This window comes from Vanacampus margaritifer, chromosome 16 (genome assembly GCF_051991255.1).
Source record: "Vanacampus margaritifer isolate UIUO_Vmar chromosome 16, RoL_Vmar_1.0, whole genome shotgun sequence".
Taxonomy (NCBI): domain Eukaryota; kingdom Metazoa; phylum Chordata; class Actinopteri; order Syngnathiformes; family Syngnathidae; genus Vanacampus; species Vanacampus margaritifer.
The window spans coordinates 5270914-5289150 of record NC_135447.1 but is presented as its reverse complement, the minus strand read 5'-3'; the positions used below and the strand labels follow the sequence as shown (position 1 = coordinate 5289150).

General features: G+C 37.6%; 2 protein-coding genes across 5 annotated transcripts; one reads left to right on the top strand and one right to left on the bottom strand.

Annotated features, from left to right (window-relative positions):
* The first annotated feature begins 202 nt into the window (after positions 1-202).
* myo19 (myosin XIX) lies at positions 203-15399 on the top strand. 4 transcript variants are annotated; one of them, XM_077546829.1, is made up of 25 exons: positions 203-252; positions 325-433; positions 1050-1200; positions 1521-1669; positions 2749-2862; positions 3650-3782; positions 3888-3957; positions 4038-4140; positions 4451-4547; positions 4624-4700; positions 4787-4877; positions 5549-5714; positions 5881-5954; positions 6077-6198; positions 6961-7074; positions 7164-7340; positions 8874-9011; positions 9094-9201; positions 9273-9343; positions 9406-9485; positions 9952-10100; positions 11150-11279; positions 12283-12368; positions 12436-12762; positions 12851-15399. In XM_077546829.1, the coding sequence occupies exons 2-25, from the start codon at positions 380-382 to the stop codon at positions 12962-12964; spliced, it is 2895 nt and encodes a 964-aa protein (XP_077402955.1). In that variant the 5' UTR covers positions 203-252; positions 325-379; the 3' UTR covers positions 12965-15399. The 4 variants fall into 4 exon arrangements, with proteins under 4 accessions (XP_077402955.1, XP_077402954.1, XP_077402957.1 ...); XM_077546828.1 differs by having other exon boundaries at positions 204-433; XM_077546831.1 differs by lacking the exons at positions 11150-11279; positions 12283-12368; positions 12436-12762; positions 12851-15399 and adding an exon at positions 9580-9710 and having other exon boundaries at positions 204-433; positions 9952-10098.
* znhit3 (zinc finger, HIT-type containing 3) lies at positions 13993-15880 on the bottom strand. Its single transcript, XM_077546833.1, has 5 exons — positions 15654-15880; positions 15041-15072; positions 14902-14961; positions 14663-14764; positions 13993-14441 (listed from the first exon to the last, which is right to left on the bottom strand). Exons 1-5 carry the CDS (start codon positions 15722-15724, stop codon positions 14239-14241), a joined length of 468 nt encoding a protein of 155 aa, XP_077402959.1. The 5' UTR covers positions 15725-15880; the 3' UTR covers positions 13993-14238.
* Positions 15881-18237: the final 2357 nt, after the last annotated feature.

Here is an 18237-nt window from a genome sequence, read left to right as displayed (position 1 = left end):
ATTATAGACAAAATATCAACTTATTTGTCTGTGTGTGCCCTGGATTGGCTGACAACCAGTTCAGGGCGTAACCAACAGAATTTGCCAGTAACATTGGCAACGTAAGATGGCTGCCCTCTGGCTTCATTAATTTCCTCTTTGGCCACATCCGCTTTTGACGGATGTGACATCATATGGAAGAGGGCGGGAATAAACGTGTGTACTTCAGGAGCTTGGGAGACAGTTGGGCTGGGAGTCACACAGCCAGACACGGTACGGGAGTTGCCCTTGAAGAATTTGCCAGAATGGCAAAAGTTAGGATTCGTTGTAAAGTGGATTTGACAGTGTTTTGACAGCGTTGGCGTATGTTCAACTCCCCGACTGAGCGAACGCTAAACCCATGAGTTCTGTGAGCGGCCACATTAGTCCGGGACACAGCAATGGAGGAGGAGAGGTAAATTTTGTGGGAAATTTGCTAGATTGAGTTTGTGTCAAAAAAAACTTCATATCGTTCACTGACACTGTCAATACATTATAAGCGTCATTCCTTCAAACGAGGCACGGAGTCTGAAGAAGCAGTTGATCCAAAACAGTAGAAGAAAAATAAATTTGCTTAGTTTATCTGAGATAAAGGGACAAAATTATTCGTTTACAATATTATGAAGACTTTGAAGTGAGACGTGCATGTCAGTGCTTGTAAGTGTTGTAAAAAAAAAAAAAAAAAAACTGGTGTAAATGTCAATTGTAGCCTGACCTATTCCAATAATAATATTACGAGGTTATGATATAGCATTTAAACAGCAATGTAGTTTGAAAGCTGAACACTTTTTACATGTTCCGCACACGTAATATTTTTGACAGTCCCCGGTCAATCTGAAGTGAAAGTGATTGACTAGATTAAACAGGACACATTCGCTAGAGTAGGCTGATTATGCAGGTAAAACCCTGACCTGTTAGCATCTGCTCAAACAAGTCCCTTCACAGGACTATAAAATGGGAACTACATAATTTACACTAATATGACATTAATCATCAAACGTTTTGACTTTGTCCTGGTTCACTCTATGTAGGTGCAAGGATCCGTACAGAAGGTTTCTTCAAAGGATCGATGCCTTAATGATTCACTCAAGGATGAAATTCTTGACTTCCTTATTGATGGTGAAGCCCGGCTGCACACTTATGACGATCTTACAAAAGTCAACCCTGTGACGCCAACAACTGGTAACAACAATAGCTACAGTATATTTTCTTTGAAGCATGTATTGTCAGTGAACCCATTTTTGTATTGAAGGGAATGAGTTCAAAACACAACCAGGAAAATCCAATAGGCCTCTATATATAGAAGGAGCATATAGAAAACACTGGAAAACTTCAAAATGGAAGCATGAACTGAAATTTAGCTGGAGTTCACAATCAATATTGTGCTTTTTCTTTTGTTTTTTGTTGAGCAGCGCTACTGCTGCTGGTAGGGAAAAGCGCTCTGTTGTGTTTTGCAGCACAGTTCCTTGTGCCTAATGAGATCTAATGTTTCTGTTTCACAGTGCTGAAATGCCTGCAGGCCAGGTACAACGTGAAAGTATTTTACACCCATGCTGGCTGCACCTTGGTGGCTCTTAACCCCTTCCAACCTGTTCCTGACCTTTACTCCCTGGACGTGATGAAAGAGTATCACTGTGCTCCCCAGCTCAAGGTATTTACATGCACACGAGATGACGTAGAAGGCAGAGGAGTGGTGTTCGTATGCTTGTGAATAGGGACCTAAAAGTTTGACTTTCTGTTGCATATTTTGAGTGAACCAACTGGTAAGCGCCTCATAGGATGGATTCACACTGCAAGTCCAATAAGTCAGGTGTTTCATAAATGTAAGAAAATACTTTTAAATTCATGTGAACAGTACATTTCAAGAAAACGGTAAGATACAAAAAAAAAAGGGCCTTTAAAATTCTATTTTCTCAAGAATTTATGGGGAAAAAAAATAGATATTTAAATAATTGATTCATGGTTTTATGAATCGATATTGGGCTCAAAGGAAAATCAATTCGATATCGATTACTGTAATTTGTGGACTATAAGCCGCGCTAGCTAAATTTGGGGAATACTCGAGTTTGTTACACATATAAGCCGCACCCGACTGTAAGCCGCAGGTGTTTTAATATTACCGAACCGGGTTCCTGCTACTTTCATTTCCATAATGAGGGCACAAATTGTCTCACTCTTGTTCTGTCTCTTCTACTGTATTTGAGCTCACTTGGTTTGTTTTGCTCTGCCTGATGCCCTTGCGCTTCCTTTATATTGCGCCCCCTTGTCATCTGATGGATAAGCCGCACCTTTGTATTAGCCCCAGGGTCGAATGCAAGTGAAAAAAGTAGCGGCTTATAGTCCAGAAATTACTGTATTCTATTTTTATTTTTTTTAACCCAGTCCTATTACTTTCCTTCTAGCCAGGGCTTAGTGGCAAATTTTGACACATTGCGGCACTACAGAAAGAGCACAAAAAAGTGAATGGATACATTTTTCAGGATAGATTCCACAGAAAACCCCCGCAAATAAGTGAATTCCTAAATAGCGTTGGTTCAAGTAGCAAACAAAGCTTACCGCAAACACATACTCATTTCATACAACCTTTTACATTGATTAAATTTGACATAGTTATCAAAATGGATTCATGATAAAGCAAGCACATTGTAATTCTGACCAAGGCACAGTCTTATGTTTCTTTCAATGTGTCCCTGAAAAACCATATCAACAGATATTGATGTCTTTGTGCAGGAGCCTAAGCCACATATCTTTATTGTGGCAGAGGAAGCCTACAGGAATGTTCAGGGCCAGTTGGGACCATTGGACCAGTCCTTGGTGGTCAGCGGGGAAAGCGGTGCAGGAAAGGTAGACCTTTTGTGATGAGCGTCATTGTGACTGAAGAAGAGATTCAATCTCTTTTCAGATGAATTTGTGGTATTAGCGTGTTCTCCCAGTGCTACGTTAGTTTAATTGAGGATGCTGAATTTCTTGGCGTAATTAAGATTGTCAAGTGTCTGTAATGAATGCAGGGATGTGATTTTTCCGCTAATTCGCGGAATTACGCTTTTTTTATCTCCCCCCCCCAAAAAAAAAATTCCGATTTTTTTTTTTATTTTTATTTATTTATTTATTTTTTTTTAGTATTTCATTGTGTATGCACATGACTCCGACAGATAACATCTTCTGCTATAACAAAGACATTTGTGGTATGCTCTAATATGAGTTACTTTTCATTTGGTCATGATACAATTATTTGTTCATGAAATTTGAACTCTTCAACATTATTTATGTGTTAACTTAGTAATCACATTAGTTAGATATGATGATATTCTCAGTGATAGTTTTTAAAAGCAAAGGCAGTCCAATGTTTTTGAATGTGACTGATTTTGAGTTGACTAAAACTGCCATTTTATATGGGATAGTTCAATATACATTGAAAATTTATGCTGTTGTTTTGTCTATTTCTTTGTCATGTGAGTGCATTGAAAGTACTTAAGGCCCCCAGACCCCCGGCTAAATTTTCAGATAATTTCACTTTGGTCAAATCACATCCCTGTGAATGTCTGATATGGGCTCTAGCTTAGCAAAGCACTGTGCATTATAAGCGGTAAAAAATGGACAAATGGACTGAGTCTACTCGGTTTCTTCACAGACATGGACTTCTCGTTGCCTAATGAAATACTATGCCACAATGGCCGCCACCTCCTCAGTGCTGGAGAGTCAGGACACCGTGGAGAGGATAGAGAGGAGAGTGCTGGACTCCAACCCCATTATGGAAGCTTTTGGTACGACGGTGGGGCTGCTGTCTTCTAAAAAAAAAAAAAAAAAAAAAAAAAAAAAAAATCACAGCCGTCTTATGGGTACGTGTAAACATTCTGCCTTCCATGCAGGCAATGCCTGCACTCTTCGCAACAACAACAGCAGTCGTTTCGGAAAGTACATTCAGCTCCAACTCGACAGGTAATTACAGCTGCTTGAGAAGAACATTCGATAGATTGTGGCAGTATAGCATGTCGATGTTGATCTGTTTTTATATGTAGGTGTCAGCTTTTAGTAGGAGCGTCTGTGCAGACATATTTACTGGAGAAGACCAGAGTTGCCTACCAACCAGCTAATGAAAGGAACTTTCACATCTTTTACCAGGTGATGGCATACATGAAATTTAAGAATCTTCCCTCATAAATCGAATGGACAACTCAATTTGAGGGTTTTTAAACTCGCGCCCCGCTGTTGGGTTGTGTACATTTCCAGAAATAGACAACCCAAGATTTATGGTTGGTTATTAAATTTCACACTTGATGGGTCGGTAGACACTCCAGATACCCAACTATTTATATAAAAGCATTTTCCATAGGTCACTTTTAAAATACATCTAAAATTGTATCTCCAAACTTAAGTTCAATATAGCTTGTCCTTAACTCATTATATTCACTTTGGGCATTCTGTTTTTCAGATGATGAAAGCAGCTACCAACCAGCAGAGAAAGGAGTGGAATATGCCACGAAGCCACCACTTTGCGTGGCTGCCAGAAGTCGAAAAGACAATTGAGGGTAGGTCTTCTGTTTCTGTTTATTTAGTTTACATTTTGCCAGCCCTAGTGACCGCTGTGTGTTGAATGTCTTGCAGAGGACTGTTTTCAAGAGACAGTTGATGCGATGGTCCACCTGCGTATAAATACAGAGAGGCAAAGAGAGATATTTAGGGTAAGCCTAATATTTGTTTTGTTCTGAATATTTGCTTTGTTCTGAATATATATATATATCTATTTTTTATGACATCTGTATTGTAGATACTAGCAGGCATTCTTCATCTGGGGAATGTGAATTTCTCAATTTCAGCAGATGAATCACAGCCGTGTGACATAAAAGAACAGGCCAAAGGTATTTCATGAAACATGCTACGGCAAGCAGGTTTACCAAACGTCACGTTTATTTGTTAACCTGTTAATGTTTTAATCAATAGTATGATATGCAAAGTTAACATAGACTCCACCAGCTCACCTATGACCTAGTAGGGTTTTAGCTTGAAGCTAATTATATTACATGAACAAACTTATTTTTAACTCGTTCACTGCCATTGACGGCTAGAGACGTCAAAAATTCATTTGAACTATTCATATTAGTTTTATTTATTTATTTATTTATTTTTTCCACTTTTGTTAACGAGTATGAAAACCTAGAAAAAAAATATTGTACATTTAGAACAGATATAAAATTTGTGATTAATCGTGAGTTAACTATTGAAGTCATGCGATTAATTATAATTAAACATTTTAATCGCCTGACGCCCCTAATTTTTAATAATCTTTTGGTTTAAAAAAAATTTAAAAAAAAGATTATTGAAAAATGTCTAGGTTTTCATACTCTTGTTAACAAAAGTGGAAAAAACTAAGAGAATTAGTTCAAATGAATTTTTGACGTTTATAGGCGTCAATGGCAGTGAATGAGTTAATAATGGGTCTTAACGTAACTTTTTTAAATTGAACTACTGAAATAAACGAACATTTCTGCGCTGTTCCAATTGTTTTGAGACGCACCCCCATGTGTTTCAGACTGCCTGCAGACGGCTGCTGTACTGTTGCAAATCCCTGCTGAGCAGCTTCAGACATGTCTAAGCGTGAGGACATTAAAAGCAGGGAGGCAGAGTGTACACAAGCCCTGTTCCCAGGTAGAATGCTGCGTGCGGAGAGACTGCCTTGCCAAAGTCATTTATGCCCAGTAAGACTGCACACTTGATCATCGAATAATACAGTAAAAAAAAAACATGATGCTGTTTTTCCTCTGATGCCAGGACGTTTTGTCATCAAGTGCTCAAATGTTAAACCATGAAATCTTTGTGTTAACAGTATACACTAGTGAGGATGTTGCTTGTCTTTCCACACAGATTATTTGAATGGCTGGTGACATTTATCAACAACAGTATTTGTGCTGACAAAGCCACTTGGTGCAACTTCATAGGTACATTTAGCACAGTCACATTATTGACTATGAAGTGATTAACAACACTTTTATTCATTTTGCTAATTTAAGTTTTTAATGTTCGCATTGTTACTGCATCTCTCTTTTTGTTTCTTATTCAGGTGTGCTAGATGTGTATGGCTTTGAATGTTTCCAGAATAACAATTTGGAGCAGCTTTGTATCAACTATGCCAATGAAAAACTCCAGCAGCACTTTGTTGCTCATTATCTACGAGCTCAGCAGGTACCGATTTATTGATTTGCTGTATTTTTATTTTTCTTATGGCAATGTCGAGATCAGGCCCCAGATATCAGAGCTCTTTCTCTTTCCTCTTTTTTTTTTTTTCTTCAGAGCTCAGTATTGTTCATTCGATTTGACATCATCATTGCTCTCCTTTTTTTTTCTTTTTTTTTTTAAAAAACCCAACAAATCAATTAAAAAAATTTTTTTTTTTTTTTTTAAATACATATACATATATATATATATATACATATACACACACATATATATATATATATATATACTTTTTTTTCCCTCTTTTTTTTCTTCATAAAACATGTTAGAAAATTTTCTTTTTTTGATAGATTTTTTTTTAATATTCAGAATGCATGCAAACTAACCACTCTGACATAAACCTGAGCTGGGTCAGTGTTGGCGATTGTGTGGCAACATGTCTGCTGGTCATTTTTACATATTTTCATGGAATGTCCCCCTATTTCCTCCTACTGGTCGGATGTTGTAACAGCAATTAGATCGATAATCCACTTGATGTGCCAATTGAGATGGAAGAAAAAAAAAACAGGACCGATATTTACTACAAATACTTCTCTGTACTGCTCAATCAACACTACTTTTACTAAAACAGTGTTCATTTTTTTTATTGACACTTTTCAGGATTTAAAGCTGTTTTTCAGTCCAACCTCGGCATTGTTTTAGGATTAAAATGTTTTACATGCAAGTATTATATTTTGCCATTTTGTTTTGCACATGTCAAATTTTTTCAAGGAGGAATATGTGTCAGAGGGATTGCAGTGGTCCTTTGTCAAATACCAAGATAACCAGAGGTGTTTGGATCTCCTCGAAGGAAGCCCTATAAGTGTGTTTTCGCTTCTTGATGAGGTAATTTTCTTTGGTGCCTTCCATAATGTTATTCTTCCAAGCAGTAATAATGTGCCATTTTTTTTTTTTTTATCTGCTGTGTGCTGTAGGAAAGCCGACTTAACCGTGCCTCGGATGCCAAGGTGCTCAGTATTCGTCTGGAGAAGGAGCTTGCTGACAACGGCAGCATCAGCTGGGATAAGTTCAGCGAGGTGCCACACTTCACTGTGGTTCATTATGCTGGCAAAGTCAACTACAAGATAGAAGGCATGGTGGAGAAAAACAAGGTGACTAAATGGAGACATCTATTCAACTTCTAGAGTGAGATTCTTCAACAGAATTTGCTTTTGCTTAGAACTAGCCTAAAACAGTATTAGTGTGGCATTTACTTAAAAAGATGGCTATCTTCATCTTCGTATAGTATGAGTGAACAGAGATGCGTGCGACTAGCTATACTATTTGTGCAGATCTTTATTGCATAATTCCTCTTGGTTCCATTTTGGATAGTTATATGCTTCCAACTTTGTGGGAATCGGTCGGGGAAGGATGAAGCAGGGTTTAAAAAGCGGATTTAAATGAGGTAAATATTGGTGCAGTAATAGTTAGCAGGTCTTTTCACACTGCACTTAGGTAGCGCGCCATCATTCATAGCGTATGTATTGTTTATCTTAAAATTGTCCAAATTACCCAGCCTCTCAACAGTAAATATTTCATTTCTGCTGTCCATCATAAAAGCAGATTGATTACCTTTTGTATTTAATCAGATTAAGACATTTGCGAGCATTCACTTTTACTTTGTAAAACAATAATCATACTGATTATTGTTTTACAAAGTAAAAGTGAATGCTTATTCTTATTTTCTGTCATGTAACAGACTACCAAATCAGTAACTGAATAATAATCACATAATGGAAAAATAAGTCAGTTAAATCTATTAATTACCAAAAAATTAATAAATCATTATTTGGAACCGTAGTAGGACTATAGTCATCTCTAATTGACGTGGTTGAACCTAAACTTCGCAATAATCAGTCCCAAGAAGTTGCTTTCAGTTTCAGAGGTTGGTGATTACATCACTGCCTCTTGTGTGATATTTCTTAATTATTGCTTTAGTTTGTTTAACTCTTTGACTGCCAAAAACGTTAAATAACGTTTAGTAAAATCCTATGGAGGAGTGCCAAAGACGTTAAAAGACGTTTTTTCAAAACAGAGGTGAAACTAACCATTTTCTATTGTTGATTACTGAAAAACGGAATAAGGTAGAAACAAACTTTTTTTTCTGATGAAAGATGAGAGTCCAATCTTTCATTTGGTAGTATGTGTGTTTCCATAGTCCAAACACGTAATTTTCTGTGCACCTTGAAAGATCAGTCAAAAATGCTTAAATCGGCTGGCACTGGCGACATCCCGTTTCTGAAAACGTCTGGCAGTCAAAGAGTTAATCATTAAATAATCAACAATATCCAGTTTGTAAACAGTGGTACCAAAAAAAAAAAGTTTTATCTGGTTAATCAATGGTCTCGTTGATAGACAGCACTAAAGAAAAACAAGTGCAGTGTGAAAAGGTCTTTACAGTTTTGAGGTAGGAATCTCTGTTCCGCCCTTCCTGTGGGGAGTTTCGAAAGTTGTTGTTTTTTTCTGGTTACTCTCTCCTACCAAAGGCCTGCCTGTTAGGTTAAAATCAGCATCTAACTTGCCCATAACTATGAATGTGTTTTGTGGCTCCAGCAGCTCACCCATGACCTTTAATGAGGCCAAGCGTGATATAAAATAGATGGATGGATGATGTGCTTCTCAATTTGATCTCATTTATGTCCCAGGATCCAGTAGCACCTGAGATCATCAGCCTGCTGCAGATGTCAGATAATCCTCTGCTTCGGCAAATCTTCACCGAAAAGGAAGCCGAGACCTCCTCAAGCAAAGGCCTCAGTAAAGTCACCGTAGTTTCAAAGTTCAAAGTAGGAGCAATTCGCTTATTAAGATGACTTTTGTTGGTGTCAAACGAAAATAGTATTGACACCTGTGTTCATGTGGTTGCAGAACTCCCTGGAGAGCTTAATGAGCATCCTGCACACAACAACTCCTCACTACACTCGCTGCATTAAGCCCAATTCTGAGTGCAAGCCGTTCATCTTTAAAAAGGAGGAGGTAAATCTGCACATGGAACCGTTGTGCAAATGTAAAGAAAATATGTAAATATTGCTGCTGTCTGCTGACAGGTGATCATGCAGTTGGAGGCTTGTGGGATTGTCGAGACAATACACATAAGCGCTGCCGGCTTTCCTATAAGGTAGCAGTTTCTCTTATCGCTGTGATTCCTGTTCTTTATTGATGAATGTGTTTGTTGCACAGAATTCCATTCAAGTCTTTTACACAACGCTATGGATGCATACTAAAACACTCAAGCTTCAAGTCAGAAGCTCAAAATCTTGGTAAGTCCAACTTGTTGCTAGATCATTCAACGGGACAATAAATAATTTGGCATGTTTACTATGGGCCAACGGTGATTTTATTTCCTCTTTTTAGGTCTACTGGTTTATTCTCATTTCCCCTCACTAGCACTCTTAGTCAATTTGACCCTCAGTTCTCTTGGGACATTTCACTTGTATAAAACAGGATTGTCTAACAAAAAACGCGAGTGCTTTTGAACGTTCCAGGTAAATGCATTGCGTTGTCTGGTTGTCAGAGCTTGCTTTGCTTATTGTAATTGTGCTTGAATTTCTATTCATTTTAACCCGCTGTCCACCTTTTTGTGTTGAACAACTGCAGTCTGAATTTGCACTTGCATGTTTGCAGGCATGATTTAAAATCCATGTTGTAACACTTCTCAATGTTCAACATCCTTAGTTATCGCTTGTTCTCAACTGTGATTAACTCCAAATTGTCTTGTGTAAAAAGTGAAAGCTGGCCGCGATAACGACGCGGGTCTACAGGAGGTGGAGCGGCTACTTAGCCTGGTGATCCATCACCCAGATCATAATATCAGAAGGGAACCCAAATCCTCGGCTCATTGTGGGCTGACCAAAGTTTTTCTCACCCAGTCAATGGTTAGTAATTGTAAAACAATTCACTCTCTCTACATGAAAACTTCTTATGAATGCCTAGTTCAGGGGTCAGAAACCTTTATGGTCAAAAGAGCCATTTTAGGCCATTTGAATAACAAAAAAAATCTATCTAGATCCGCAAAACAAACAAAACAGTGTGTTAATATAATGTATGTTTACCTTTTTGTTTTGGGAGATTTAAAAAATAAATAAATAATATATATATATATATATATATATATATATATATACTTTGTTTTTCATTCATTTTTACACTTTTCTGCATTTCTGTCAAATTACTGGCAATTTTATGGACATACACTGTAGTATAGGAATTGTATTACTCTTTTCTCTCTTTTTTGGACATTTTATGGCTTTTTTTTTAAATTTAAATTTCTCTGCTTTTTTCACTGTCAATTTTGTGGACACTTTATGGTAATTTTGGGGATTTCTTCTTTTGTTTTGGGGCGTTTTATTGGTCCTTTTTGAACATTTTCTTTCCTGCCTTTTCTTAAATCAATTATCTGACTTTTTGGGCTATTTTGTGGTAATTTTAGGGATTTTTTTTTCTTTTATTTTTGGAGGTTTTCTTTTCCGTCTTTTTAAAATCAATTGTCTCACTTTTTTTGGACAATTCTAAAGACATGGTAATTTTCTGCCTTCTTTGGTTTTTGTTTATTTTTTGAATGTTTTTTTTTAAAAATTCAATTCACTCATTTTTTGAGGCAATTTCATGGTAATTTTCTGCTTTTCCTCTTCTTTAAAAAAACAAACCTTTTATGGTCACTTTTTGAACATATTTAGGTAATTTTAAAACATTTTCATCTACCTTTTTTTCTCTTTTTCTGACAATTTAAACATTTAGACTGACATTTTTTGAATATTAAATTCATTAAAAAATATATATATAAATTAATTCATTCAAAGAATATTTTGTCTATAAACTAAAAATAAATATGTGAGCCACATGTGGGTCCAGAGCTGCAGGTTGCAGACCCCTGGCCGAGTTTGTGATTGGATGTTATTCGATCCATTCTGTGTTTGGTCAACAGTTAGACTTCCTGGAAGATCAGAGGAAGAAGATCCTCTCCAAGTGTGCTTTCTGCATTCAGTGCTGCTGGATGCGCTACCAACGCCGCAAACGTCATGAGCGACGGCATTCTGCTACTCTAATCCAAGCAGGTAAATTTATAATGACTCGGCGAGGCAAAGCTGCATGTGGTCTACTGGCTCGCTCTCTCTGTCTGGCCCCTTTTGACCTGACTGTCTGGCCAAACAGGAAGCATCTTATCGAGCTGATTAGCTCGTCAGAAGCAGCGAATGTCAGACACAACATTGGCCCAATTAGCACGTGGCCAACTTAACATCAACTTGTGGAGATCTGCTTGCAGTTCCTTATAAAAAAAAAAAAGGATGCCATTTTCTTTTCAGATCGATACCAGTATTTAAATCTTGAGTAGTCATCGATACCACTAGTAGTTTTGATTAGGGGTGTCAAAATTAATTAAAATAAATTGAATAATAATGCATGCATTTGTGGAGACTGGGGCCAAGTTGTATTTTACATTTTTAAAAATGTGCAGAATTTCACAAGTGACCTCATGTTAAAGATTAGGTTATTCTTAATATGAAGAGAAAATGCACTGAGCTGTCACCAATGTCTTACAAAGGCAATTATGCCATCTAATGGCAGAAAAATGACCAACACAAATCAATATCAAACTCGTTTTTTTTTTTTACAGTACAGTACATCTTTTTAATTTCAACTCAAATTTATGAAATTACTGTATCAATGACTAAAAGATACAGTCATACTTCTATTGTTTACATTTGTTTCCACTTTTATGTTGAGTATGAAAACTCAGAAAACAATATTTTATTGTACATTTAGAACAGATATAAAATATGCCATTAATCGTGAGTTGACTATTGAAGTTATGCGATTAATCACGATTACAATTTTTAATCGCCTGACACCCCTTACTTTCGATACATAAAATTTCCTCCAAAAAGCAATGACAGATCATTTTAAAGAAAGACATACAGTATATATCCCAATATAGCATTTTTGAAAATGATGGTCTTGTATGAACTGTTCCGTGGCGGGGAAAAAAGTTTTGGGACCACTTAATTAGAAGTTTCAGAAACTCTTAAGTATTTCAGCTGGTTTGTATTCTTCTTGCAGCGGTCCGTTCTTGGCTCGTCAGGAGGCGGGTCCAGAGATGGGACAGAGCTGCAGCACTTATTCAGACATCCTGGAGGAAGTGGAGGGTAAGATTTAGGGGGGAGGTGGGCCTCACGTGAGCTGGAAAAGTGATTGTTGCGTTCATCACATCAGGCACTGTTGAAGTCATTGGCTGAGGCAGAGCTGGACGACGTAGAAGACCTGATCACGCAGGATGACGTGCCCGAATTAAACGCCATCATCAGGGAACGGGGCTCGGTGCAGCTGTCCAGCATCGAGGAGCCAGTCACGGTGCGAGGTTGGCCTATGGGGCTGGCTTTGCCCTCACCTCCATCCATCACGGTATCCATGAGGGCAACGGGCTTTCACAAGATGATGTCCGTGGTGGCCGCTCTCAAACTGCCATCCAAGAGAGGAGAGTACAAGGTGGAGACCAACCAAAACATGCAGGGGATTGCCTCCATTCGGGCTCAACCCAAGGTGAGGACGCATGTCTAGAATTTCTTCAGTGAGGTTTTTTTTTTTTTTTTTTTTGTTCTTATAAAGGCACTTTTCAACCACATTTCAGGGATCTGTCAAACTGCACTGCCAACGATCGCCCCTTCTTTATGCAAACAGACAACCAGAGATGAGGAATTATGTGACCGGTTTCAATGAAATCTTGCTGGAGAAGACGCTCTAGTTTTTGGAACAGTACAGCCTACTTACTTCCATGATGAACAAGCTATTTTTGTAGCAAAAAAAGTCTTATGACACAAGAAAATGTTCTTATACTTTTTTGTCACATTTTCTTTAAGCATAAAATGGCTATTGAATGCAGTAATCAGGTTTTATAGTCAGTTATAAAAGGGTTAGAATATTGTTGATATGCTATTGGGAGAGGGCTTTTCGGCGAAATTTCAGGGTGGGCTTAAACGTATTCTAACTAATCTAATTCTAGGTGAACTTAAAATTTGACTTTCTCTGAACTTTGGAATGAACATCTGCTGAAGTGTTCCCGTACTTTTAGCACGACAGGTGTTTTTAATCCATGAATCGCCTGATGTTTCTTGGTTAAATTTGAATCGGTTTCTAAATAGGCCACAATGCTGCACGTGCTGTTCACGTTACATCATGAGACCCGACACGACACGTATAGATATCTATTCATTTATCCTCAAACACCTGTTGTGAATTTACTTTAAGTTAGAGAGCAGCAAGTTGTCCAAAAAAGTGCTGAAATACTGAACAGTTGGGCATTTTAAAGGGTCAGGAAAGGTCAAAGCACAATAAACCAAACGTCTTGTGAGTAGTCTGTGCTGTGCAATTGGGGGTAGGTAGACCGCCAGTGACTGGTGTACCCCACCTCTTGCCTGAAATCAGCTCACGTGGGACCCCAAATGAGAACAAGCAATATCACTGCTGCTTTCTATTGAGTGTTAGCCTCAAAGTGTTGTAACTTAGATGAGTGAAAATCAACAAAAAGTACTTGTATCTTCAATGGGCTGTTGATTTTATTACCGTAGTTATTTGCAATGATTTACTGTATAATGAAAAAGACTGACACATACACAAAATGTCAACGCTTGTATGCTTCAGAACCAAAGTGGGTATGCATTTCTTGCACATTTAATGCAGATATTGCACATTCAAACAATTCACATGTGAATCAGGGAGAAAGAATCATCAATTCAGACTGCTACTTTGAAATATGCACACCACAGTACAACATTTGGAGCTTGTTTCATCCATTTATTGTGAATTGTTACTTGAATATGTTGTTACTAATGCATGCTTTATAGAAAATAATTTGAATATGTGTTGTACATACAACAGCTACAAAGCTTTTGTCAATGAGAGAAAAATGATTTGTAGAAAATAAATGACATGTGCATATATAAAAAAAAAAAAATCTTCAACATGAATGCCTCAATCCGGCATCCCACACAAACAAACTATTCTCGAAATAAATCAAGTTTACCAGTCCATGACCTCACTGGGCTGCTGTGGGTGGGCTTCTTCGTCAACAATCGTCAAACATTGATCAGAAAACTCCACAAATAAGGGCTCCTGCATAGCTGCTTTCATTACTTCTTCCTTGCTGTCTGCACAGTCAATGGTCCTTAACAGCTCTCTTAGATGGGGATTACAAAGAAGGTTCTTCAGCTCTTTTGATTGACCTGCGGAATGATACATTTTAGATCATTAATTATATATATTTAAAAATAAAATGTCAGGTACACAAATGCGAAATTCATGTACAGTGATTTTTTTTATTTTTTTTTAACTAGAGATACATTTCCAACCAACCTGCAATAGATTGAGACAGCATATAAACATAATCCCTTAGTTATTTTTATTATTATTGTTTAACCCATATTCACTATTGAAGTAAGAATACCTAACAACTGAAGATTCTCTAAAGGTACTAGATCAGCGATGTCCTCATTGGACAGAAGATCCTCCACACTCCACGTGTCTGCAAAGTGAGTGTCCGTCTTCTCTGTAAAATGGTGCACCACATATTTTCTATTATTAGTGAGCAGGAGTCATGCTGATGGTATCATTGCTCTGCCTTTTAGTAACATGTATTTCAATCATTTCTATTAATCTCATATTTAGAGATACAGTAGATCATACCAGTACTGACAGCATCCTTTGTTCCATTGGGTATAACTTGCTTAACAGGAAGGCACGAATCTGATGGCACATAGACAGTAGATCGTTACTTAATGAATTCAATATACTACGGTTGTATATTAGAACCAATGTAATTTACCTTTATGCCTCTTGTAACAGGGAAGGGAACAACTGAAAGGGAAAACACATTTATGCACTAATTTTATAACACACAGGTACATAGAGTATTGTTTATGTTAATTCAACGTGTACAATAAACAGAAAAACTTGCAAATGATTATATTTTTATTTGTCAATTTCCTCCAAATACTTATTTGTTTTTAAATTATTTCAAATGAGCTATTATTGAACAGTAATTGCTTTATTTTGGTGACTTCCTGTGTTCTCGTCAGTTTTTATTTGGGATGTGCTCTGGTCGCTCCCATCTCGCTTGCAGTTGTTTTCTTGCCTACATGTGATTTCTCACACTTGCAGAAATAAATCCCAACTCCGGATCAACATCTGTGTCCTGCTCATTTTGTGGACCGGGACACACCGCAGAAACAAACAGGTCAATAGTTTGCGTACGGAAGTCGAATTTACTACCATGGACTACCGTCATACGGAACTGGAAATATATTCCAGTTAATGTTAATTTGATTCCTGAAGAGAGTGGTATCTCTTAATTTACATTTATAAACGCGACCCTAACAAGCGTGGAAGAACACACGTGTTTAGCAAACGAGTAGGAAAAAACGGCTCAAATTACTTACTATCTTATTTCGCAGGTTGGACATCTGTATTTGGGCGTTTGTTCGCTGCACACTTTGCATAGCTGCATCATGACACGATGTGAGGTGTTCGTAAAGTAAATAAAAGACGGTAAACCTAGTGGGCAGCTATAAAATGAGCTGAAGATGCACCGGAATGACCCGGAAACCTAGTGGACAGCTATGAAATGAACGGAAGATGCACGGGAATGACCCGGAAACACTACACCAGTTCCAACTTCGGGCCAACCTTCAAGATAAAACCCGAAGTTCACGCCCCACGGATGTCTTTTAAAATCACGGATTTGTGCTTTTTGTGCGTGTTCCAACTCTCAAATATTAAGTTTGTAGGTGATAGTGTTTTATGTGGCGTTTATTCCCATAATGTGCTGTTCAAAAAGAAATGGTGACGTTCATAAAACATTGTGAAGGAATATTTAGGCCACACTTCCTCGTGTATGGGATTACTTTAGTAGTACTAGTCTATAGTACTTTGTACTTCACGTGTAAAAACAATTCAGTGCTTTAGTTTAAATGACTAGGGCCCACTCACACTCTTGTGATGTTTATTTTTCATTACTGTGCCCTATTTGCGCGCTACAACTACAGTATACAACTGCACATGTAATTAACGTTCTAACATTTATTTGTCCAATAGTGCACAGAAATGTCATATAGTGGTGAGAAAAGATGGCAGTCCTTCCACTGCACGCTAAAATTGTCTCACTAGGACAAAAAAGGTACAATAGCTACATAGGCAATTTTATTTTTAACATTTATTGAACATAGATGAATAATACAAATATCATGGACAATTGAACACACTATCCAATCAATGCTGACGTCTTGCCGTAAGGAGGGTCTATTATTCATTTTTGACCTTGATGAATTGTTTCCAGAACCCCCCCCCCCCCCCAATACATTTAAAATCAACTGCATTATATTGCATTGAAAAAAAACTATTTAAGTAACATCCACTTTATTCCAATAAAATACAGTAAAATCTTTCCACTCAAAAGGAATACATTCATCTTTACATATGGATCAAGCACACATGGCTGACCTACTTAGCTCAAAACAAACTATTCTTGCATGACTCGACTGTAACTTGAGATCATCAGATCCTGTTACAGAGTATGAAAAGTGAGAGACAGACAGAGAGAGAGACAACTGTCAAGTGACACGTGATTGGGCAATATGTCACTAGGTCAGGAAAGGAGAGACTCTTGGCCACAATCAACATTAGGAGTCCAGCGTGGTGTCCAGACCTACGTAGAAATAAAACATAGTCACAATACATTCTTCGATTGATATGTAATGTTAGGTCAACCCCTCCTGTTAAGCTTTGGTCATCTTACAGACCTTTCAAACAGGAACCAAGGAACTAGTTTGCGAACTTGAACAAAAAAAGTAATGCGGAGTTATCACCATACTTAAGTTTTTCATTTTCACTTGTAACCTAGAACTGTTTTTTGTTTTCATCTAAAGGGATCTTCTGACGTCACTTATTAGGCCACACACACATACTTCGGTCTGTTGTTGTTCACTTGACAACCGGACTGCAACAAGGCCTTCAAAGAAAAAGGCAAGCCACCCAGATTAACATGCCAGCCGTTTCAAACCCACACTATTACCTGTAAACAATGAAGAAGTTGAAACCAGGAAATCAAGAAGACGAGCTTTTGGTTCTCCTGCGTTTCATCTCGCTGTTGTAAAATTTGGTGGCAATCTTCCTTTCGTGTCCGGCGGGGCAATGGCGATTAGTGTTAAGCTCCGTTTCTTTCTTGGACCTCCCTTTTCCACCGACATGACATGAGTATTCAACCAGGTTGTAATAGTCATATTGGTCGTAGAAGGCCTCCTCAAAAGAGAACAGTGTTTCGACGTCGGCTGCCATTTGTGCAGGTTAAAAACTGAGCTGCCCCTCTCAGTGTTACTGGTGATCCGAGTTAGTATTAGTAAACATACGACGTCACTGTGTTTATATACGCAGAGTCACGTGACTGTGGTTGGCCCACGTGACAGCCCGAACGTTTCACGCTCCTTTGAATGAATTAAAGGCGAGGAACAATGGTGTGTTTAAAAAGCAGAACCCGACATTTATTTTATTCATTTGAATTTAGAATTTTAAAAAACAATTTTACCTTGTGCGGTACTTCTGTAATTTTCCCCTCTGGGTGATCTAAAAAGGAGTATGTTTTTTTCCCTTCTTCTTCTTAAGCGGTAGTGGCTGTTATCTGTACATTTAACCACAAAAGTGTCAGTATGTCGTAATTGATTTGTAAAAGTGTAAAATAAAAAAATAAGGAAAATACTCCTGTGCAAAAACAGAACACAACCAACATCACTGATTAATTATATGCATTAATTGTTAATTAAAATAACGATGTAACTAACTAAAACATATACAAAATAAAAACAAATTGACAAATCGTTCCGTCGAAATTGATTTTTATTAATAATAATAATAATAATAATAAAATAACCAAACATGATTAAAACCTCTGGGCGGTACTGTGACCCGTTTTGGGCTTTTTGATGGTTCTGACCAGGCCATTTCAACAAAAATTCCACCAACGGGTTAATT

Bases quoted from the DNA above. Each gene is read 5' to 3' on its own strand.
- myo19 (XM_077546829.1), top strand. From the start codon at position 380: ATGAGTTCTGTGAGCGGCCACATTAGTCCGGGACACAGCAATGGAGGA. The intron at 3,783-3,887 runs GTACGACGGTGG...CCTTCCATGCAG, and splicing joins CCCCATTATGGAAGCTTTTG to GCAATGCCTGCACTCTTCGC. The intron at 9,012-9,093 runs GTAGGAGCAATT...ATGTGGTTGCAG, and splicing joins CCGTAGTTTCAAAGTTCAAA to AACTCCCTGGAGAGCTTAAT.
- znhit3 (XM_077546833.1), bottom strand. From the start codon at position 15,724: ATGATGCAGCTATGCAAAGTGTGCAGCGAACAAACGCCCAAATACAGA. The intron at 14,765-14,901 runs GTATGATCTACT...ACCATTTTACAG, and splicing joins AAAGGATGCTGTCAGTACTG to AGAAGACGGACACTCACTTT. The intron at 14,442-14,662 runs GTATTCTTACTT...ATCATTCCGCAG, and splicing joins AGAGAATCTTCAGTTGTTAG to GTCAATCAAAAGAGCTGAAG.